A 23,293-nucleotide genomic window follows, 5' to 3' on the forward strand; every position below is an offset into this window, starting at 1 on the left:
CAAAAGTCCTCGATCTGTAGTTTGTTTTGTAAATTAAAACACATAATCAAAGGAAATTAAGATTCAGTCACTTAAGTCTTTAATGAAGTGCCATACAAACATCCTTTGTACAATAACTTACCCACGAAGAGCATAAGAACAGAGTGAACATAGCAGATCCATTTTAAAAGTGTTCACAATATCTACTGCAATCTACATTTTATACACACAAGGAATCACCACCTCATTGCAATAAAAGTTACTGCTGTTATTAAGACGATTTGTTGACAGAATTCACAATAGGATTTCGAACATGCTACACAGCTGCTTTTTGACTGCGCTCCCCGGCCATTCTTTCCAACCGTTCTGTGTAGAAACCATTGAAATCCAACCTACAGATCAAAACTTCCATTAGTGGCGAGTTTGACGATTTGCATGCGATAATAAGAATACTGAATTGTTTTACCTGTAGATGATACTGATCATGCTGTGCTCGCAGTCATTGGTGCTGTAGACGCTGAGTTTGTCCAAGAGGTCGAGTAGAAGAAGGCTGAAATTACTGTCAAACTTATTTATAGTTGCCTCAAAACTTGCATCGGACTGGGAGGGGTCGGCGTGTTCCGCTAAAAACTGCAGAAAGTAAGAAACAACAAAACCGTTACTCGTATGGGGCTCACTGTGTGTAGGTTTTTTCTTCTTTTCTTTTTTGTGAAAAATTAGTTTGCAGATAAATGTATACCTTTGTGGTAAGCCTTTTCTTCTCCTCATCAGTGTGATCGCCCTGGGCAGCTGCCGCCTCCAGAGATCCCTTCTCTAAAGCCATACGGTCCATCCTTTTGCTTTGAGTAAATCTCTGCGAAATATGAGACAAGACTTTATAAAACTCAGATAAAAGCAAATGTTAAAGGAACAGGCCACCGTTTTTACATACTGAGATATGTTCTTACCTGAGCTTAGACAAGTTGATGCGTACCCGTCTGGTCTATGTTCGTGCCCGTGGAAGAGCTTGGTCGCGTCTAACTTCACCCCGTTTTGAGCTATAGGAATATTCTGGGAGAGGCCAAATGCTAACAAGCTGTCTCGTCTTCAGCAGGTACAAAACTCTGCAGCGAGGTTACTGACTCGCACAAACAGAAGGGCCCATATTACTCCTATTCAAAAAGCCCTTCATTGGCTTCCAGTCTCTTTTCGTTTCCATTTTAAAATCCTGGTCTTGACCTTCAGAGCCTTGCATAGCCAGGCTCCCTCCTACATTAGAGACTTGTTTTGTCCTTATACCCCCTCTTTGAGGCTGAGGTCTCAGGATCAGAACCTTCTCATGGTCCCTCGTACTCGTTTCAAGACCAGAGGAGATTGTTCCTTCCAGGTGGTCGCGCCGACGCTCTGGAACGATCTTCCGCTTTCCTTGCGCTTACTTGATTGTGTTTATGTCTTTAAGAGCAAATTGAAAACCTACTTGTTTCAGAAAGCATTTTCATTCTAGTTGAAAAAGGGTTGTTTTATGACCACACCTTGTATTCCTATTTGTAACTTTGTGAAGCACTTTGTGACCTTTGTCTGTGAAAGGCGCTATATAACTAAACATTACTCACTTACTGACTTACAACATCTTTGGTCTTTGTGCGTGACTGAGGGCACGCACAAAGACCAGAACATATCTCAGTATGGAAAAATGGTGACCTGTTCCTTTAACAGTTGTTTTGGTACATTGGACGCTTCGGAGCACAAACCTGCATGCAGGTGGTGAACATGACGCAGACGGACATGAGTTTGGAGAAGATTCGCAGCAGCTCTGGGTTGGTCAACATGCAGTCCTTCAGACAGTTGTCCAAGAAGCTGGTGTGATGGTGAAGAACGTCATCGATGTTTGACGCCTTGGAATAAAAAGTCATAAAGTTCAGTGGATTTAGTGAAAAAGTCTCTGAATAGTGGAAATACTTTAATCTGAGTGATCTTAATTAAAGAGTAAGTCTACAAGTAATCCCTCATGCGCTTTGAAGCCTGTCAAGCACAATATACTGTAAGACCAAACAATTGTTACAACATAAAACCCACATGACAGGCATTTTTGCAGTGGTGGTTGTCAGCTGGATTCACTCCCATTAAATAAATCCTCATTAACACATCGCTATGTAATTGAAAACAACAGAAACACTTCAATCAATCACCGTTTTAAGGTTGTTCTCCATCACATGCCACGTCGGCTCCATAACCTCAAACATCATGTAGTACTGAATGTTCTGCACAAAGTTTAGCATCCGCTGTCGAAGGGCAAAGGCTGTAGCGAACCTGTGCACAAGTGAATATCTGTTATTATTATTTATTATGATGTGCGTGGAGAATATTGTGGAGCGATTATTCATGAGGCTGTCTTTACCATTTAGCACAGTCAAGTGTATACTGCTTGAAGTCTTTGCTGCAGATCCAAACATTGCAGAGCAGTCTCTCTATGTGTTTGCAGTTAAACATGTGTCGAAACAGCATCTGGTATCTGGTCAGGGCTTTCCTACAACACAATAATAACAATATTGTGACATACAACATAAGTAAGACTAAATCACTCATGCTGGATATTAAAAGTAACAGTCACTATGCATTTAAATCAAGCCAAAGACTATAGGACTATACGTTTTTCTATAAATTGCTTGCAAACAAAGATCGTGGATTTTAAAAGTGCGATAATGTGTGAAATCTAACCTGTTAATGATGAGTGAGAGAGGCCATTTGACAATATAATCGAATGAGAAAGCCTCCAGTCCACTTTGCGCGATATCCGTTGGCTCCGCGTTGATAATGGCCTTCTCCTGCTTCGTCTCGATGGCCAGCACTCTCAGGAGCTGGGTGATGACGTCATGTTGCATCAAATCAATCTGGAGATACAGAAGGGAACTGATATTAAAATAAATCAACCACAAGCAGAGCAGAAAAGAAGAAATCAACATTAGTAATTTTTATAACTGAATATCTTATAATCAGCCGTTTTGTTTTACAGCCTGTCCCACCAACCTTCAGATCGTCTTTGAACGGGTCATTGTTTGCTGTGCTCATCCTCAGAGCCAGCTCCAGAAGAGCCTCGAGTCTCGGTGGAACAATGTCGTCCACTGGTTTCTTCAACTCCTCCTCCGTCAGGTCCATAAAGTGCACAAAGAAGTCGCCTTTGTCCATCAAGAAGTAGTGCTTGATTGACCTAGAGATCAGAATAGTAAGAACAGTGTAAGTAGTCCTGTTAAAAGTGGGTTATTGTACTTTTTAGCACATTTTGTTAACATTTTGCAGTTGTCTTGAGGGAAGACACCATCAACACCACCGTCTTAATTTAAAACATAAATATATCTTTTACCTAAGGCGTGACACAAGCTCCTTCTCCTCCATCAAGAAGTCTAGGAGAACCTTGCTGGCGTAGTTATAGGCTTTCTCTATCTGCTCCACATACGCTCTCTCTTTAAGGGTATACAAGACTTCCTTTGCATCTGGGCAAGTCACATCGCGCCCACACTCTCGCACTACATTCAGGTACTTCCCTATAAAATAAAACAGAAAGCAAATATTCAGTCTCCAATAAACATAACATTATGATTGTTATAATATACTGCATATTTTTTTCCAGTTAAAAACCTGTGCTTAATATTTTGTCCGCCATTTTTTGTAAGAATGAAGGTATCCGAAGCTGTACAATGGTGTATCTCTGATCCCAATACTTGTCATTATAGTCTTCTTGGATTTTCTCTTTCTGTAGTTCATGCTCCTCGACCATAAACTCACTGTAAGCACAAAGATACCACATAGTTTTGCATCTATACGTTATACTATTAATTTGGTGTGTTATTATACAGCCTTAATACGAGTATAATTTACCTGTATGGATCCTTAATAATCCCCCTGTAAATCCACTTCTCCAGTATTTCAAAGTACGGGACACTGGCTGCTTTGGTGAGGTACAGACACAGTTCTTGAGCCTGGCTGTCCCCCGTGTAGTTAAATGTCCTGTCATGAAGCAGGGTCAGTGTTGATCCACCCTCACACTTTCCTTTGTCCACAGAGGAAGCTGCGAAACAGATAATGCAGAAATGTTACTCTTAAATCTGTACGATTTTTATTAAAATCACACATGTTTTTTTATTTTACTAAAGTTATAAGCATGTGATATGGAAATTTCATAACCTCACTGTGTCCATTTTCCATAAAATCAAATAGTTTCCAATAAAAAATATGTTCAGAAACAACACACACAATGCTTAAATGAAGACAAACATAAGTTTTATCAAATGCTATTTAAAGAGAGATAGTTAATTGCTCTGTTGCACGCCCTCTAGTGGCTACATGCAGTTTTGCAACATGTCATAAGGGCATATACTTGTGCCGTAATACCTATTGAGGCCAGTATCTCCATAGTCCTCATTGTGGGCTGGATGTAGAACCACAGTTTCTGCAGAGAGAGCAAGCCTTGGCGCAGGAGGTGCTCCAACTGAGTGACAAGAATCAGGTACTCCTTCATCAAGGTCCTCATTGCTGCCGTCAGGGCGTGGTTCACCTGTCCATACTCAAAGGACGACTTCTCTTCAATGAATCTAAAAACACAAATAACATTAAGCATCTGAACCAGCCAAAAAAAAAAAATCATGTTTATCAATGACTTACCTTGTAACAGTTGAATAATAAGACGCCACGGGTAATATTCTGCTAACCAGTTCTTTGACAGACATGTCCAGAGTTGGATCAACAATAAAAAAGCGATCTTGCCTCCCCAGTACAGGCTGAGCAGTGATGTCTCTGCCGTCAACTCCACTCAGCACAAACAGCAGATCTTCCACTAGCGCTTGTTCTTGAGCTGCCAGAGGCAATGTCCCTGAAACAAAGTGGGGCATGCAATAATTAGAATAAACTTAACAGTACAAAGGTTTTAAAACCGCACAATACATCCTTTAAATCAATATCTATATGAATATACGGACAAACAAATAATAAATAAATATGTATGCCTTATATGGAGTCATAAAACTTTATTTAAAGCATTTCTGGGGAACCTACCTACTGCCGCAGGCGGTTCTCCTGTAGATGCGGTGCCTGTAACGAAGTCTCCAATCAGAGCAGGTCGGTCGTAGACCCAGGTCGGAAACACAGGATTAAGCTGGGTGGGATTTTTCTTGTTGTGTCTGTCTCTGAGCATTTTTCGCGTAACTTCAGCAGGCTGTAGAAGTCCATAGAGGACAATAAGTACATGTTGTAGATAAGCTCAATATAATAAATGAGACTAGACAAATGCCTTGCCTGCATTGGCGCATTAGCACTAGCCGTCACATTGCAAAGTTTTTTTCGAAGCTCATCCACTTCTTGCATGGACATCTTTGTGCTGGTCGGAGGCAAAGAGAAACTGGTGCTGGTGGTTGTAGTTGTGTTTGCTGAAGACTCCGCTCTGTCTTTGGCATTCTGCTGCAGGGACTGAAGCGTCTACAAAAAACAGACATTTCATAATAACATTACAAGATCAAGCACAACAAAATAAAATGAATATACTGCGCCTAAAGAGATCACCTCGCTGTCCTCAGTCAGCTTAGAAAGGAGGTAGACCAGCGGATCAAGGTTTCGAACATTTTTAGATTTGATTTCTTCATATTTTCTCAAAAAGTCTTCAGGTGTTTTTGAAAACTCTGCCAGCTTAACCTAAACAGAATAAATGGTAATAAAACATGCATCATAAACAAATACTGTATCTTCGTGCGACTTGCCTTGGCACTGTGGGCAGACACTGTGGTGGTGACATAAGGAGTCCTGTGCTTCTGCAGTAAGTCAATGTAGCCATCTGCTCCATCACCACTGCGCACATGCAGAAGGCTGAGCAGCTCATTCACGTCATGGTGAATCCTGAATTCACTCATGGCTATGGTAAGAAAAATACATATGGCGCATTAAAATGTATAAACAAACAATCACATGAATGCACCTGCAGAGAATACAGCTCTACATAGACACAATCATAAACAATCATAGTTTAACAAATAATATGCACGTGGACTTGTTATCAAGCATGCAATGCAGTGATTATGAGGTTAACGTTCAAGTCTGCACCCATGATCGATATACAGCATCCACCAGTGATGCTACTTCTGCTGACGATCGTGAAGCTAACTAGCATATTAGCCAGCCCTATGTAGAAATGAATGGAGAAGCGAAGCTATATATTGCAAAAAAGGAGTGCATTACTCTATTATCGAATCAAAACCCCCAAATTTGCCATTCTGCCTACCTGTCAGCCGCCTCCACTCCCTATTACAGAGCCTCGTTACAACACAGCCACAACAGAGCAACAGACCAACGCGCCCAGCTCTGAAAACTCTTCTTCTGCTGAGACTGGACTGCGCCGCAGCAGCGCTATGCTGCCCTCTTGAGGGTGGTTTACAAAGTAACAACACCAAACCAACATGGATTATTTTATTATCCATTTTATTATCCATGCTGACGTCGTAATCAAATCAATAGTCAGTTCAGTTAAAATAATGCAAAATGTCTCCCTTCTTATTTATTTATTTTTTCCTCTGTTGAAGATGCTGCTGAGAATATGAGATTATTTTTAAATGAATGTACCATATTTATTGGATGGCAAAGGCAATAGAGAAAATAATTCGTGCAAATACTTTGTGAATATCTTACATTTTTCCATAATGTTTATCTGTTGTGCTTTTATTTTGAAACACACTGACATAGCGGAAGTAAACATTAATCACGTTACAACCCGGAAGAATTGCCTTTCTCTGATTAACGTTTGTACAGAGAAGAATGGACAATTTATCTTAATATAAACGGATAAACACGATGCTGCCTACCTCGTAGAGACTCATTAGTCACATTTCCTTTCTAATCTTCGGAGTAAGAGGAGAAGGCAGTCGACTGTGAGTAGCAACGCCCTGATGCCAGCCTCCCGTCCGAGAAAAATAGCCTCGTTCTGTTTACAAATCTGAGACAAATTGTTTCCCCGTAGCGTATCGTTAGCTAAGTGCATTCTAGACGAAGCAAAAATGGCTGAACTGCATGTAGTGGAACCGAGTGCTACGGCTACCATAGAGCAGAGTGAGCACCGGGATGTCAGGGGCTCTATGCGCTTGGCTTCGCCCACACTGATGGTTCCCCAGCGGACCAGCCAGCTCAGCCCCGGGGTGTCCAGCAGCAGTAGCGGCCGCTCCGTGTTCGGTTTCCCGGTGAAAAGCAACCCCAGCTCTCCGTCTGAACCCGTGGAAAAGCCAGGCTCCCGTTGGGTTCGCCTAAATGTTGGCGGTACATACTTCATCACGACCAAGCAAACGCTGTGCAGAGACCCCAAGTCATTTCTTTATCGGCTGTGTCAGGATGACCCTGACCTGGACTCTGACAAAGTAAGTAAATGGATCTTGAAGTAGAAACGGCATGAAAGTAGAAAGTGCTTGGTTATCATTATTTGTTACTGGGTCTTTATAATGTCAGATATCTTAATCCCAATCTATTTCTATAGGATGAGACGGGTGCCTACCTGATTGACAGAGATCCCACGTATTTTGGACCCATACTCAATTATCTTCGACATGGGAAATTGATTATGGACAAAAACCTGGCAGAAGAAGGTAAAGCAATTCACTAAATAATAAAACTAAATATAGATATAAGGCGTATAGATTATGATGTGAACTCTTCTATTGTCTCAGGTGTTTTAGAGGAAGCTGAGTTTTACAACATAGCCTCTCTGGTGAGGATGGTGAAGGAGAGAATACGTGACAACGAGAACCGGACATCTCAGGTAACTGGTTTAAACCACACGTGAAAGAAAAAATGAATAAAACGCTTGTCTTTGTTCAAACACCTGTTGTTGTAATGTACATTATTAAAGGCTGCGCTTTCACTGTGTGTTTTGCTCCTGTCCCCTAGGGCCCTGTGAAGCATGTTTATCGAGTGCTGCAGTGCCAAGAGGAGGAACTCACACAGATGGTCTCCACCATGTCAGACGGTTGGAAGTTTGAGCAGGTGCACAGAGCAGAGCCTTTTAAACTGTCATCTTTTGTGCTTTGTTTATGTCATTGCTTTATCTCGTTGACGCTGCGACGACCATTCTGCTGTGACATGTTGCATAGTTCATCATTGTTTTTGCATTGTAACTTACAATAACATGCTTTGAGACCTTTAATTTACATCAGCTTTTTAACCTTTATAAGTACAGGTTTGATTGTAATTCGTTTTTGACGTGTATTTTGTGCTGTCTATCCTCTTTTTTTAGCTTATAAGCATTGGATCCTCGTATAACTATGGTAACGAGGACCAGGCAGAGTTTTTATGTGTAGTTTCTCGGGAACTGAACAACTCCACCAACGGCATTGTCATTGAGCCCACTGAGAAGGTCAAGGTAAGAAACTCGTCCCATTATCTCCATCCTTGGAGATCCCTCAACTTGTTGCAAAATTTCTTTTAATTTTTTTTTTTTTAATTGTCTCCACAAACAAACAAGCAGGGAAATGTCATTACATTGATTTTATTTATTGTCAATACATACAGTAACTGATTATCCAAATTACTTTTTCCCTCAATCTAGCTATTGAGGGCCCCAATTTCCAGAAAATCATAGAGTTTGTGATTCTGACAGAAAATTAATGTACTCTCAGTGTGGGACCATGAAGCATAAAGACTGAAAGCATTACGCACGTTATAATATAAGATCAGATAATCCTTTATTGATCTCACAACGGAGAAATTCACTTGTTACAGTCGGCATGTAAATAAGATCACTCAGGGTCTGTAAAACATACAGTTAAATAGTAGAAAAAAGAGGTATTTTATGTACAATAAGTAAAAGCAAAAATCTTAAGGGGTGGAATTATAACAATGAGGGAATAAATGAAAATTAAAACAGATTATGAAAGGTAGAATACCGAGGTGCAAAGTTTACTGTCCGAGTGCAGGTTGTCTATTCTGACCAAGTGTCCATAACCTAAGATGGTGCATCGCATTGAGGAGGTTCACCGCAAAAGAAAAATGTCAACAAGTACCGACCTGACGGTGTCCTTGGCACAACTGAGCACGGGGAGTAAACTTCCTAAACGGTCTTGTGTCACTCTCAAGTCTGCGTAAATCAAACAGGTTGTGTCTGGAAAAGCTTCAGGTGTAAAGCCTATGTGCAACAAGCATGCTACACAACTCACTACAACACACCAGAAGACGAGAATGGCTTTCCTGTGGCAGTTACATAAAGAAAATAATCTACTTCTTCTTTTTTTTTACCCAGATCCTCAAAGAACGTGGCTCGCGGATGTAAAGAGACCAGACCCTGAGCTAACTAACAATAAATCGACAACAACACGGACATTTTCTCAATGAGTTTACTTAACCCCCTCTGATCACCACCACCATCGCCGCCACCCCCTGCCCATCTCTGGTGTGCCTTTCCACAGCGGGATGCAACACCACCATCTCCTGTCAACGGTGAGCTGTGAGGACCACCCTGAAGGGACTTTTCTGTGAGGTGGAGGAGTTTTTCCATGTTGCAGCTTTTTACGGTCAGTGTCTTTTGGCGAGAATCCAGGCTACGGTGCAAGTTGTAGCCCCCCCTCTGCACACACAGAGCTACTATCATAATTCGTACCATTATTATTATCACTGCACTTTGAACTGAACGGATGCCTCTATCATATGTTTGGCAATGGTAACTTCGCAGATTATGCTCCTCAGGACTTAAATGGACATCAAGGAACGAAGACAACTCCACTGACTGAGCCGGCTTGTGTTTCGAATTTAAACCGCGGGACGAGCAGATGCTAAAATGCCGCCATTTTATCTTCGTCTGTCCACTCAAGATGCCCCTGCCTCGGTTCACCTAAGGGGGGGGGGAAAGAAAAGAAAATCACTACCGTTTATTCGGTTGGGGCTGTTTTTATCTAGTTGAGGGAGAAGTCATATTGTTTTCAGCCCTCAACGAGTGTAATATTTCAACGCGAAAGAAAACAAATGACTCAAAAAGGAAAAAAAAAGACTAAACAACTTCACCTGTGTACGATTTGTCAAGGCATGTGAGCAATCTATATAAATCTATATAGTCTACTCTACACACAATGGAGTCATATGGAAAAAATGAATGCAAGACGTGGTGTATTGAGTTCTGTATCATAGTCATATTATTATTACATATAATGGTGAGAGAGTTTATTTAAGAGAAAGAAAATATCAATATAGTTTCCCATATGGCGACACAAGTATGAGGTTGTGTATGCAGTGCCTCTCTGCTTTCCGCTTTTCAAAAATATCAGCGCAAATCTGCACGTTTCTGAATGGACCGCCAAAATCATCTTATATCCTTAACTTTTTATTTGGGTTCTTTTTGTTTGGTTTGTTTGTTTTTTTTGCATATCTTGAAATTGTAAATCAAAAATGTTCACTGTTTGTCCAGGGAAGTTTTCCGACTGGCCGGTTTGTTTGCAGCCTCAAAACCTGAAGAAGAAGAAGAAGAAAAAAAATAAGGCTCTGTCCTTGGCCTTGTGCTGATCTGCCAATAGCATCCTCTTTTTGCTGCTTTCTGCTGAGACACTCGGTGCATTGTGTTCATACTGTAATTTTAACATTTTTGCAGCACTTGTAGCAACATCCGTACAAACTAAACTCGTGCATAAGCTCAAATCTATCCAAATGAGTTAAAAAAAAAACTGTTTTGCAAGGCTAAAGCTAGCATAAATCATTGTTTCATGGACTGTTTCATTAGCCTCTTGCATTACATCATTAATATACAAACATGCAAAAACTTTTAACCAATCAGCAATATACATTTTTACCATCTTTTTAACGTGTACCAATGCTTATAAAGTTGTTATAAATGTAATTTTTGATTCCAGCTATATACATATCATTGTGTACATCTTATTGTGGCAGTGAGAAACGTGCTCCCGAATCCAAGAGAGGAGCCTGTGATCATTACATGATGTATATACACTAGCATTGAACACTTCTGAACCATTCTTTGTATTGGGAAAAAGTCACATTTCAGCATGAACAAAAACATTTATGATCCCCTAGCTCTTGCTGTTGTCATGCTCCCCATTTGTTCAGTCCGATATCTTTGATGTTTTTTGCCTCCTCCTCGTACCTCATCCGTGCTTTATTATACAAATCGAAAAAGTCTCAAAAGAGGAGCTGATTTTTTTTCCTCCCTTATCCGTGGGCCTTCAATGCACCTTTTTGCCCTGAATTTTGTGTCTCCAGTGTTGTGCCTTTGAGCATTGAGTGTTGTGCACAGTTAGCCCTGTCCCTCATTTCAGTTTGGTGCCTCCTTTTGTTATAACGATGGGAAAAAAAAAAAAAAAAAGGGTACACAACATCAATATCATCCCTGACTTCTTTGGAGCGAGGCCAAATTTGTATATTGACCAAAAATAATGTGCCAATTAGTTTTGGACTGAACATACGACTTTAATTTGTGCAGGTTACAACGATCTTAGTAAAAAAGAAAAATGTAAAATCAACTTGTTTTCAGCCACGCTTTAGCTTTATCCTCTTGAGTTGCATGTTCGTCATCGCTATTTAAAGGCATAATGTTGAAAGCACTTATCGTGAAAACCCCATAGTTCTTTTTATTTATCGTCCAAATTTTGTAGTGATGACAAAACTCCAAACCCCTTTTGTGTGGAAAAATGTGCAATGTTATTAACAAATGCAAAAAGAAAAAAAACCTTTGTCCTGGCACGTGAAAACTTGAGAGCATGCATTGTTCTAGAGATTATGGTGTTTCGTACTGGAATCAGTCTGACCTCGGTGTTAGTAAAGCCAAGTGAATGTGATGCATGGTGGGACCAGGGGAGGCATGGCTCTGTGGTAGGTGTAGATTTTGATGTGACGGTCTACAACTATTGATCAATCTCAAGGTCTGTGTTGTTTTTGTAGCTTGAAAATGGCTCAATTTATCATTTCAGAAGACCCGAAAGTTCTTTTATTTTCAAGAGTTACCCACCTAAAAGATTTTTAACGGATCATATTGCCAGTTAATCTAAAGCACCTGCATGCGTTTGTGGACATGCGCACTTCTAGTACTCATTTAGGTGTATTGAAAATCATTACTAACAATTGCTTTGTCCTCATTTATCAACAGTATTGATGTCAAATGTGAATTTTGTCAATGGAGATTGTGGGGAAATGTTTGAAAGCCGACCAGAAAAAAAACAAAACATTTTGTCTGAATGTTCGTTCACTTTTATTTATTTTATATATTTTGGATTTGTCTACCAACGTTGTTTCTTTACATGTAACAATTTTAACAGGACTCAAGTCTGGTTTTTAATCATAAAAGTGTGTCTGTGTTTAAAATGATGTTGTGTGTCATTTTCTGGAAATTACACTTTCAGTTTCAGATGGAGGACATTTTAGTTTGTTTGCAGAGTAGCTCTCAAAATGATGTCTTACTCTATATAACACAGCATTTTACACATGAGGTAGAGCTTTTTCTGATAACAGCCAAATGTAAATTAATCCATCATGCAACGCGGGTGAGTAAAGCCAGTTGTAGACTGTGATCACATATCTAGATCTGCAAAACAAACAAATACTGGTTTTAGTTGTTTAATAGAGGTATTTGTTGAAAAACTAAAACTTTCAGACGGTCAAACTGTTAACTGCAGTTTATCATTTGGTTTAACTATTCTTTTAGGAAATAGTAGCCTGTATTGTGAAGGAGGGACGGGGGACACCAAGTGCAACTATACATCTTCACTCATTTGGACATTTTGATACACTACAGTTTGCCTGGGCAATAAATGTAGTCGCTAAGGTTAGTTTAACATGACATCAAGTCATCATGAAGGGCCCATAGAGCAGGGGGAGGCAAGTTTGCTTCGAGGAGGGCAGATTTTCATCATTGCCAAAACACCAAGGGCCGAACCTCACCACTGTAGCTCAAAGTAAAGAACCATTTCCTGCAATGCCAATGTTTTACATTATATAGCACATATTGGGAAACTTAAGAAATAGGCTACTGTCAGGAAACTTAAGAAATACTGAACAAGAACTGACAGGTGAGATACAGGTGAGATACAGGTGTGGAGCACAGCAGGTGACTAATGAGGGAACTGCCCAGGAACTGACTAACAAGGTAAACACACAAGGGGAGGGGGAGATGGAAGGAAGGGAGGAGTGGCTGGACCACAACAACTGACAGTTTCCCCTGCGTTTCAGAGTACTTTAACGGGTATTTATCCATATAGTTTCTGGGACTATCCACATGAAACAAAAAATGGCACGAAGTGAAGCCAGTCAATTTTTTCCCCCTCACAATCGTAGCCCATCAAGAAGTGCGATTGGTGTAAGTCACACATTTAATATGGCAAGTTCATGGGCCAAATACATCCCTGAATAAAACAAACAAACGAATAACCAGGCTCAGCTGGCGTGTGTCCTGTAGGCTAAAGCCGGTATTGGCTCCTCCTGCCCTCCAATTGAGATTTCCTGATCTAATTGAATAAAATGCAGAACCTTTGGCATTGATCTGGACTTGAATGACAGGCGCCTGAAGCCGCTCTTGACTGCGTTTGTCACTTCTAATGGGACAGGGAGGGGGCCGGGGCTTGTCGTCGTGTGGGCTGCAGCCATGGATGTACAGCCCTTATCCTCCCCCCTCTCCTCGGCCTCGGCAGTCTCCTCCTACCGCCTCTGACACGGCTCAGCCCCTCAGCCCCCGGTAGCAACAACAGCAGCAGCTTTCGCGGCGGTCATCCATGGACCACGGACCGCGCCTCCGTCTGAACCGTGAGGGGAGCACGCACGGTGCCAACCCAAATGAGAGGTGAGACAAAACAATACAGCGGAATATCTGCTTTGTCTGAGCTTCTCTCTCAATGATGGATGCTGTTGAAGCCATGGAGGCGCGTCTCATTGAACAGAACGGTCTCAAATGGCAGCTGTACCAAAAGGCGGATATTTCTGCAACTATAAGCTCTTTACAGCGTTTGTGTCGCAATTGGCATCCAGGCAGAGTATAAATGGGGTTTGCTCTGGCACAACTTGAAATATTATCTGGTTGCCACGTGGGAGAATGTGAACGTGAGACAAATAGCCTTTACGCGCGCTCTAGGCAGTGTAGTCTTTGCAGGCGGTTTATGACTGGGGTGTACGCACCTCCATCTCTCACGTCCTGTCCCAATTCCCTCAAAACACAACTTTCAGCTTATCATCAGGGAATATCAACTTTTACAGACGCAGCTTCCTTTACTTCATAATCAATTGCACGCTGAAGAAAGTGTGTGACATGTAGAGTAACAATGCGTTCGTTGTTGATCATAGGCCTATTGGTGTTGGCCTTTAATAGTCTGTAAAATGTCTGTACTCTGCTGATAATACTGATACGTTCCCAGCAACATAATCTAAGAATCTCTCGCTGCGAGCTAAACCTGCTCCTGTTGCCAATAGGTGAACATTGTGAAAATCCACTTGGTACATTTCACAGTGGGAGCATTCATGCAGGATGTTTGCAGAAGTGTGCCGGGGTCATCCTATCCACAGGCTTAGTCAAATGACAACATTCTGCTCTGTCTCTCAGGGGCTCATGGCTACAGTTAAACATTAGCCTCCTTTTGTTATTGTTTATTATCTATTGGTGACAGTGCATATTACTTCTCCAACAGTTACAGTGAATGCTACATTATGGATGTATAGGCCCTCAGTTGACTTGGAGTTTTACCGTGTAGAAAAGATATTCAAGCAGCACTAGAAGTTTCTCCTCTCGTCCAACCTGCAGATAAAAGTTCAGGGTGGAAACAGTGGATGATGCTCTTCTCGGCAGAACAAATGGGCTATTTAACAAGCATGTCTTACAGTAAACAATGTGGAGCCAAAGGCATAATGTATGGGGTTTGGTTCGCAAAAAAAACAGTTGAGCCGAGGAAGCTTCTTAGATGAGATTTAAAACAACCCAGTAAGAATGACTAGTTAGATTACTTTTCTTGGGGGTTGGATTATTGCTAGACTAGTTTCCATGTGTCCCGAGGCAGATAACAAAGCATGACACAGCACACTCCTCCAAAGACGCAGCAATAATAAAAAAGGATAAATAGAAGTTCTCACAGGCCTGGCTCTCCTTTAGGTGTGATGTACTCCTTCTTCCCAGTTTACTCGCCCACTAAATACACTCTGTGCTGATAACGACAAGGTAAGGTTTTACTTGTTCATAAGGAGTGGGTTCTTAGTAAGCTGTAGAGGTAAGCGCGCTGGCATGAAATATTTGCCAAATCATAATGTCAACAAATGCACTAGAGAAGTCCTTGTGTTATGGAAAAATCAACAGAACAATGTGTGAATATAAATACTGTGTAATTTTCCTCCCTGCCATAAATGGACAAGCAAAGGGCAGATAATAGATACCTGCTTCATTATGTGCACAATGTTAGGAGCTTTTCGAAACCCTCAGGACATTCATACACTTTTATTTGCATAAGTTGGCGCCAGTTGCACCATTCCAATTCATATACATGTTCAATATACAGCAGGCTCATAATAACGTAATATATTATAAGAGAAATATGCAAATGTATTGTGACCTTATAAATATAAACACTGCTGACCATTCCATTGCTGTCAATCATTTTTGTGCAGTTTTTGAACATTTCTGAAACTCTATGGTAAAATTCATTGATTAGCTGTGATAGAGAAGTACAACATCTACTTAAAGAGGGGGTATTATGCTTTTTTCAATCACATAGCACCAGTCTATATCACACTACAATGATGACGAAACCTTCTGTTGGTCTGTAAATGCAGTAAATTAGAATAACTGCCTTGCATAAAATTGCACTCTCAAAATGGCTGTAGTGAATGTCTTGAAAAAGGCCTCTGTCTCTTTAAGAACCTCTGACCCTTTCCGACACACCCCCTCCACACGCTGTCTGTGGCATCAGTGGGGAGGGGGTTCTGCTGAGGAGCAGTGGTTGGTTACTCGGCTGGTGATGAAAGCTCGGAGGCGTCTCCAGGAGGTGGGGGCGTTCCTAGGAGGACTCAGGCAAACCTATAGTTAAAATGGCTGCCATCAGAGTTTTTACAGATTACTCAAAAATACGTGAATGTGCCAAGGCAACACTTCAGGCATGTTTTTAATGAGGGAATGACATAATAACATGGTGTAAAGCTTGAAAAAGTCGATTTTGCATAATACCCCCCCTTTAAGTCTAAGTGTAGATTTTAAAGCTGCATTATGCAACTTTTTATGTGGACAAAAAAGTTTATATTTGTACGTATTTGACCTTGTAGTGACCCAGCGGCTGTATGAGTGGTCAGCATGGCGCCTTTACTTTCGGTGGTCTCTACAACGCTCCAGGATCAATTGTTTTGTAGGTTGTCTGGTGAGCGAGTCCGTCAGCAGTGGAATCCTTAACCTACGAAACAATTGGTCCTGGAAAGTCGTTGAGATCACTGTGATGGAAAATAAATGTGCCATGCTGACCACTCATACATCCACAGGGTCACTACAAGGTCAAATATGCACAAATATCAACTTTTTTTTCCCACAGAAAAAGTTGTTTAGTGCACCTTTAAAATTACTTGTAAAATAATAACCCTGATTCAGAGTGCCTCAGCTTTTCTCTGGTTTGTAATAAAAATACTTTGAACACATTCTATATAAGTTTCAGTATATTAACATTGACTTTTCTTGTTGTATTTTAGGTCCTCTCAAAGGTGCCCAAAGCGCTGTGTCATGGAAAGCCTGCTTTATTTATTACACAACCTACATAGCTAACATTGGGGGCTTACCCGGACTGCTGAGATAAAAAATGACGCAAAGAAATGGAGTCGGCGGGGTCAGAGAGCGCCACCTACAGGCTGAAGACTGTCCCAGTGACGTGGAGACAGAGACACTCCAGGAGGCGAACGACTGTGGAGCAGAAGAACCAGGAAATGTGCATCAACAGGCCCTCGCTGCAGCGGCTGTAACCGGAGACGGGGCTCCTGACGGGGGCTGGGGGTGGGTGGTCCTGGCCGCTACAATCCTGGTGCTAGCCTTAACCCTCGCCTTCCCGTCCTGCGTGGGGATCTTCTATACTGATCTGCAAAATGAGTTTCACGCAACCAACAGTGAGACATCCTGGGTGCCCTCCATCATGACGTCAGTGCTGCACGCTGGAGGTACATGAAGCATTTTAAGCAACATGTCAAAGGCTGACCTGAATTCACGCCTAGCAGTCCTTTACTATAACCTGTGTTTTCTTATAAATGCCAAATATTTGATCAAAGTACGGCACAATTGTACACTTTTTAGTTTTGAAGTGTCCTAGTGCGGCAAAAATGTATCGCAAAGTTGGTGTATTATAGTGTATTAAATAGACAAATGTAGAAAATTAAACCTATTAGTCTTTCCTGGTTCTGTCCTATCTTGGTTTAGACATTAGCTTTGTTTGGGACTTTTCTTTTTCTTGTATTGAAAGCAACCATTACCATAATGTTCACTATGGCCATCTCGTATTGCACGCTGATCTTCCGTGATTCAGCCGTCACCATCAAACTCACATTTGTCAGAAGCATTAGTGTCTCTATGGAGCACAAGGGGCCTGTCTCTGCAGTAATGGCACTTCCATCCTGTGAGAAAGATGTTATATAATCTGCATGACACCAGGAAGGAGTGAGTCATGCAAAAAACGGCTTTGCAAAGTCAACATTGAACCAAGGTGATCAGCGTGGTCACTGGCCACCTGTTGCACCATTACATTTATGGGTTTATTTTAAGTTCAGCAAATGCTATTCAGTATTTGAATTGCCTGATGCCTATTATTAACAATTAAACAGGCTGTTTGATGGTCATAAAAACAGGAAATTAATTCTTGGAAAAAGTACCATAATTAATTTGGATGCTTATCTACGCTGTCCAGAGTACAGACAGTAAATAGCGCACATTTTCTGAACAATCCATATCCAATCATTCTTCTCCTTCCGTGTTTGCCAAATTCAACTTATTTTCCTTATCATTTAAAAGCACACCTTTCATTAAGGCCGTTTCAATATGGTGAAAGATTTAAATCTCTAAAAAGACAGAAGCAGATATAGTGTAATGCAGTGTTTCTCAGTTGTAGTTTCTAACCCACCTCGACTTCGCGCCATCACCATAACCATAACCCAGCTCTATTTTTCATTGTACAACTATTCATCATCACTATGACAGAGTTTACGCACATGTTCAGGCAACATGCGCCTGTGTAAAGGCGATTGAACATGTATTCTCTTTACTTTAAGAGTTTTGAGCCATAGGAATGCAGCTTTGATCTCTCTGTTCTAAAACTATAACACAGGTTAGATTCAGGTTACACAGACTTCCTGTAATGTCCCTTTTTAAATGTCATGAGGCCAGAAGAATATTATAATGTGTTTTAACGACTCCCGTTGAAGCAAATACTGAAGTACGCCAAAGTAGAACCACTCAACTTTAAGTGTTTTGCATTTATAGAAGTGGATTTAAAGAAAACACTCACCTGAACCTGTAATTTTTGAAGGCTTTTCAGCAGTACTGCTATTATTAATACATTATCTCCTGTACTGCTATTGTGCCACTACAAACATTATTGTCATTATTACAAATGTGACTACTACACTACCTCTATTATCGATTTGATCTTAACTCTGCAAATGCTACATTGAGAAAGTTTGTTTACCTCGACATGTGTACTTTGTATTTTACACTTTGTACTCTGTATTTCACCACAGATTTACACAGATAGGTTGACTCATTTATACAGATTTATACAGATTTCACTTTTTAATTAAACCGAGGGAAGTGAATTGGTGAGAAAATGCCGGCAGCCTCTTAAACTAGATAAAAGGTCAAGCGCTAAAGTGAAGCCATGTAAAACATCCAGGATTAGGGCTTGGCTCGCACATTTTTTCTGCTCCGCTGTGCATTTCACTAAGAGCATTACCCCTGGCTTTTGCCACAGGGCCGTTCTGCAGTGTGCTGGTGGAGAGGCTGGGTTGCCGGGCGACCGTGATGCTGGGTGGAGTCCTGAGCGGCGTGGGAATGGCGGCCAGTTCGTTTGCTCAGTCCATCATGGAGCTGTACATCACAACCGGGGTCATTACAGGTCAGAACTTTATTGCAAATCGAATACAAGCTTTAATGGTCGCAGGTAGCATATCAAATACAATCACAAAATGCCTGTCAGAAAAACCTTTTCTAAGCCCTTGCAACAACACTGAGGAGATAAGTGCTGTGTGAAAGTTCTATTCAATAAAAATATAAGCGTAAAGTCTAAAGCAGACAAGACAACATACCGGTTCATGATTTACATACTAAAATGTTCAATGGTTATAATTTTGTATAGCTATTTTTCATCTCCTTCAGGAACTCAAAGCACTTTATGGTACATCATTTTTTATATGAAGCTTTCATACAGTATCATATCTTTATCGAGTTTATATTGCCTTACAGTATTACAGACAGAGAAATAAAAAGGACAAGCAGCACTAGGGGCAACTCAAATGAAAAAGGGAAATAATTCCACATGTGTCCAGCAGAGGGCACTGACATAATAAGAGATCAGATATAAACAACACATTTTAGCCACGTGGTAAATGGTCAGTCTGCCCCAGTATGGCTGTGGCTACAAAAGTAGATTACCGCTACAGAGTGTGTAGTTATTGAGTAATGACTACAATATAATGTCTACAGTGTTGAGAAACTTGTGACACTGGCTTGTAAAGCACAATACAAGTGCAAGCCGTTATTATTATTTATTACAGTCCTGTCGAGCTTTTGACCAAATCAGCTCTATTTTAAAATCACACCATCAATTGTTATTATTCAATCATTGGAAGAAAAATTCTCAATAGTATATTCCTGTTCACGGTATATATGGATTTCGCCCCACAACCCAAATTAGTTCGAGACTTGCCGGGAAACTTTCCAGAATTCGTTGGCCTGCTCAGTATATTTTTCTTTTAACTGATAGCATTTAGCCGTCAAACATCCCAAATTATGAATGATCCAGCTGCTTTCAGCTGTTGTCAATGTCAACCCATCAACCACATTTAGGTGATATGAAAGCCTAGTTAGAAATCATTAATAAATATACAGACTTTTTGAGATTTTACACTAGATACAAATTAGCACACTCTAAACGCTAATCATACTCAGTTAGATTTCTGCTTTTTGTGGGCTTAGATACACATACCTCTCCATGCTTCAATATATGGCCTGGCTTCAACATTCATTTGTATGGGGATCGAACGCTCAATTCAAACAAGTCCGTGAAGTCGTTGGCGAACAGAAGTACGAATTTGTGGGAACAGGTTCAGATAGTTAATGCCGTTTCTGTCAGAGCCGTGGGAAGATATTATAGTTAGGGGGTGCTGAGGGACAAAATTGACCCCAAAAACGCTTTTTCTGTGCATATTTCCTATTAATTCATATTGCCTGCAGTTTGCAAATAATCCAGGGAGTGCTGCCGCGCCCTCAGCACCCTGGGGTCCCACGGCCTTGATTTCTGTGATTTCTACAATAACTTCTGTGCTTACAGGTCTTGGCTTCTGCTTCAGCTTCCAGCCCGCAGTCACCATCTTGGGCCACTACTTTGTCCGCCGCCGCGCCTTCGCCAACGCCATGTCATCCACCGGCACCGCTCTCGGCCTTTGCGTCCTCCCCGTGCTGGGCAGCTACCTCCACATCGAGTACGGCTGGAGGGGCAGCTTCCTGATTTTGGGCGCCCTCCTGCTCAACTGCTGCGTTTTCGGGGCAGTGATGAGACCTCTCCAGCTCCCGAGGCCTCGAGGACCCCCCCTCATGAACCATCGGCCATCTTTGTCCCAAGAGGGGAAAGACAAGAAGACCAAAGGGTTCTTAAGGACAGCGTCAAACTATGTGTTGTCTGCGGTCAAAAAACACATGGCTTTTGACCAGTTTTGCAACAACTCAAGATACTGTGTCTACACCATAGGGATAACGTGGATGATGCTTGGGTTCGTTGTGCCCTTGATCTACCTCGTCCCCTACGCGACCGCTCACGGCATGGAGCCAAGCAAAGCAGCCATGCTCCTCTCCATCCTCGGTATAGTTAACATTGTAGTCAGACCTCCGATTGGCATCATTTTCAGCATGCCGTGGTTCAAAGGGCGGCATATTTACGTGTTCGCCTCCGCGCTGTTCGTGAATGGCCTCAGTAATAGCATTTGCTGCCTTGGACCGACTTTTCCTGTGTTGGTGTCCTTTGTGGTGATCTATGGGCTGTCCATGAGTGTCGTGGGGTCCCTGATGTTCACAGTGTTGATGGACATTGTGGCGATGAATAGGTTTCCCTCCGCACTTGGATTACTGGCTATTATGGAGAGCATCACACTACTCATAGGACCTCCGCTGGCAGGTAAGGAAGCTGAGCAGAAACAATTTAGTTACATGTTTTAGAGTTTCTGGATATTGATATGACAAGTTCTAATCTGTCGTCAAATGAGAGTGAGATTAGAATTTTAACCAAGGAGAATAGATAGTTGGAGAGGGATGAAGGAGTCCATATGTGTGAATAAACATACTGTAGTCCATTGAAAGTATGTTATGGAACAGATGAAAGACATAATCTGCCTTCCTTTTTCAATGGTCTCCTCACATCTAGACATCAGAAACCAGCCACAATGAGCCAAAGTTGTGTAAATGACCCAACAACTTCTGGTTTGTCTTGAGCTCAGAACAGTGGTTAGGTTATTGAAGGAAACTGGAGTAGGGAAAACTAAAACAGAATGGATTTAATGGTAGTTCTAACTGTTCCTGTTTGGGGGCGAGCCATTGTTAACCAGATGAGCGTGAAGAACCTATCTGCTCAGTTCAAACAATCCAGCCTAGTTTGAAGGCTGTGCAAACCTCTACTATGATTGATCAGACAAATCAGTATGACCACACATGAAATCTGTATCTGTAATTACTAATTTACAAATTGGAAGCAGGGCTTGTGGGATATATTATGTAGATGACATTGTGAGAACTTATTTGTCCTCATTGTTTATTTGCTAGAAATGAAAGGACCATATTTACCAATAGCCTGTTATTTATGGGCAAATGGAGAAACAATGTGCATATGAGTTGCCTGTATATCCTGTTTTTGTCTTTTCCCATAACGTCCCATTGATTTTGTCCCAATATGGAATAACTAAAGTACAGGCATCTCATAAGGTCATAGTAATTAATCATGTTGAACATTTAAAAGCCCAAGGCCTTGTCAAGATGAGGCCTTGTCAGATAAGGGACTTTTTATTTTCAGTGTTGTCAAATTTAGCGGTCTGTTAGTTAAACTTCCCCATGGATCAGCTTTATGCTTCACACAGTTTCATTTAACCTTGAATAACCTTGGCCAGAACCAGCTTTGTCATGCTGACTATTTTGCCTTGTTTAACCTTTTCACACAAGTATTGGGTTTTGATACGAGAGACCTGAGTACATATCCAAAGGTACACAAACTAACTAGGCCTTGAATCCTTGCCAAAATGTTATGTAAACTCAGCACAATCACAACCACAGTCATATTGAAATTAGTTGCAATCAGCAAATTTCAAAGACTGCATGTTTTAGGGAAGCCAAATATCCTTTGCTCTTTAGGGTCTTATTATGCATAAAAGCTGCTAACTCTGTAGTTCAGACCTCTACAAACATGGTCAGAAATGCATGGGATTCCTGTAATATTTGAGCATTTCCTATTTCATCTTCTCTCAAATGCTTATGCTCCTGGGTCATTGTGTTTAGAATCCACTTTTGATCTGGATCCTGATTTCAGAACAGTTTTAAATACATATATCCATGTTTGTGCAGACCTAATGCCAATGACTGATGATGCAAAAGTGGATTTAGATTGCATTTAGATTTAGGGAGTAAAATCACCTATGATAAATCTTCACTTGTCCTTTGTTGACACTTCTAACCAACGCCTCTATCCTGTGTATACAAAAGAAAGGCACTGGCTTCTGACTTCCCGGTTCACCTTGAGCGGTGAGAAATAATCATTGTTTTTGCTGTGGTCTGTTGTTGCAGGGTTCTTGGTGGACAAATCGGGCCAGTACTCCCCGGTGTTCTTGGCCTGCAGCGCCGTTGTTGCCTCTTCTGCCGTTTTTCTCATGGCATCATTTTACTACCTGGACAAAAAGGAGGAAAAGCAGCTGGCCCCTCTGCCCGTTCCAGAAACTACTGCTGCGGACGAAATAGCTGTGTGTCCGTACAGAGATGAGCCCGAAGAGGAAAACAAGCTCAAAGTTTCGGCCAACGGGGCAGACTGCATCACCAGCGTCTGAATGAGTGATTTTATGTTGCTGACATGACCGTGCTCTATTTCTAAAGTCACCATAATGTGACCTTTTTATGATGTCTCACTCTGCT

At 41.3% G+C, this 23,293-nt stretch overlaps 3 protein-coding genes across 3 annotated transcripts; 2 read left to right on the forward strand and 1 right to left on the reverse strand.

The window, feature by feature from the left end:
• Nucleotides 1–84: 84 nt before the first annotated feature.
• On the reverse strand, nucleotides 85–6,345 carry tubgcp2 (tubulin gamma complex component 2). The gene is made up of 18 exons (XM_079577715.1): nucleotides 6,224–6,345; nucleotides 5,706–5,857; nucleotides 5,512–5,640; nucleotides 5,248–5,427; nucleotides 5,008–5,167; nucleotides 4,618–4,825; nucleotides 4,348–4,547; nucleotides 3,835–4,024; nucleotides 3,595–3,740; nucleotides 3,320–3,500; nucleotides 2,986–3,166; nucleotides 2,677–2,849; nucleotides 2,357–2,485; nucleotides 2,148–2,268; nucleotides 1,710–1,853; nucleotides 719–832; nucleotides 446–609; nucleotides 85–371 (listed from the first exon to the last, which is right to left on the reverse strand). Exons 2-18 carry the CDS (start codon nucleotides 5,853–5,855, stop codon nucleotides 296–298), a joined length of 2,646 nt encoding a protein of 881 aa, XP_079433841.1. The 5' UTR covers nucleotides 5,856–5,857; nucleotides 6,224–6,345; the 3' UTR covers nucleotides 85–295.
• Nucleotides 6,346–6,695: 350 nt separating this feature from the next.
• kctd2 (potassium channel tetramerization domain containing 2) lies at nucleotides 6,696–9,535 on the forward strand. Its single transcript, XM_079576929.1, has 6 exons — nucleotides 6,696–7,346; nucleotides 7,463–7,571; nucleotides 7,653–7,744; nucleotides 7,873–7,968; nucleotides 8,219–8,344; nucleotides 9,221–9,535. The coding sequence occupies exons 1-6, from the start codon at nucleotides 6,993–6,995 to the stop codon at nucleotides 9,248–9,250; spliced, it is 807 nt and encodes a 268-aa protein (XP_079433055.1). The 5' UTR covers nucleotides 6,696–6,992; the 3' UTR covers nucleotides 9,251–9,535.
• A 4,078-nt stretch (nucleotides 9,536–13,613) lies between these two features.
• Nucleotides 13,614–23,212, forward strand: slc16a5a (solute carrier family 16 member 5a). The gene is made up of 5 exons (XM_079577922.1): nucleotides 13,614–13,753; nucleotides 16,624–17,082; nucleotides 18,882–19,025; nucleotides 20,460–21,299; nucleotides 22,952–23,212. The coding sequence occupies exons 2-5, from the start codon at nucleotides 16,731–16,733 to the stop codon at nucleotides 23,206–23,208; spliced, it is 1,593 nt and encodes a 530-aa protein (XP_079434048.1). The 5' UTR covers nucleotides 13,614–13,753; nucleotides 16,624–16,730; the 3' UTR covers nucleotides 23,209–23,212.
• Nucleotides 23,213–23,293: the final 81 nt, after the last annotated feature.

Source organism: Gobius niger (genome assembly GCF_951799975.1).
Source record: "Gobius niger genome assembly, chromosome: 19".
Taxonomy (NCBI): domain Eukaryota; kingdom Metazoa; phylum Chordata; class Actinopteri; order Gobiiformes; family Gobiidae; genus Gobius; species Gobius niger.

Coding starts and splice junctions, on each gene's coding strand:
- tubgcp2 (XM_079577715.1), bottom strand. CDS start 5,855: ATGAGTGAATTCAGGATTCACCATGACGTGAATGAGCTGCTCAGCCTT. Junction 5,168..5,247: donor GTGCTAATGCGCCAATGCAG/GCAAGGCATTTG, acceptor GGACTTCTACAG/CCTGCTGAAGTTACGCGAAA. Junction 2,269..2,356: donor ACACTTGACTGTGCTAAATG/GTAAAGACAGCC, acceptor ACTTGTGCACAG/GTTCGCTACAGCCTTTGCCC.
- slc16a5a (XM_079577922.1), top strand. CDS start 16,731: ATGACGCAAAGAAATGGAGTCGGCGGGGTCAGAGAGCGCCACCTACAG. Junction 17,083..18,881: donor GTCAGTGCTGCACGCTGGAG/GTACATGAAGCA, acceptor CTTTTGCCACAG/GGCCGTTCTGCAGTGTGCTG. Junction 21,300..22,951: donor CATAGGACCTCCGCTGGCAG/GTAAGGAAGCTG, acceptor CTGTTGTTGCAG/GGTTCTTGGTGGACAAATCG.
- kctd2 (XM_079576929.1), top strand. CDS start 6,993: ATGGCTGAACTGCATGTAGTGGAACCGAGTGCTACGGCTACCATAGAG. Junction 7,347..7,462: donor CTGACCTGGACTCTGACAAA/GTAAGTAAATGG, acceptor CTATTTCTATAG/GATGAGACGGGTGCCTACCT. Junction 7,745..7,872: donor ACGAGAACCGGACATCTCAG/GTAACTGGTTTA, acceptor CCTGTCCCCTAG/GGCCCTGTGAAGCATGTTTA.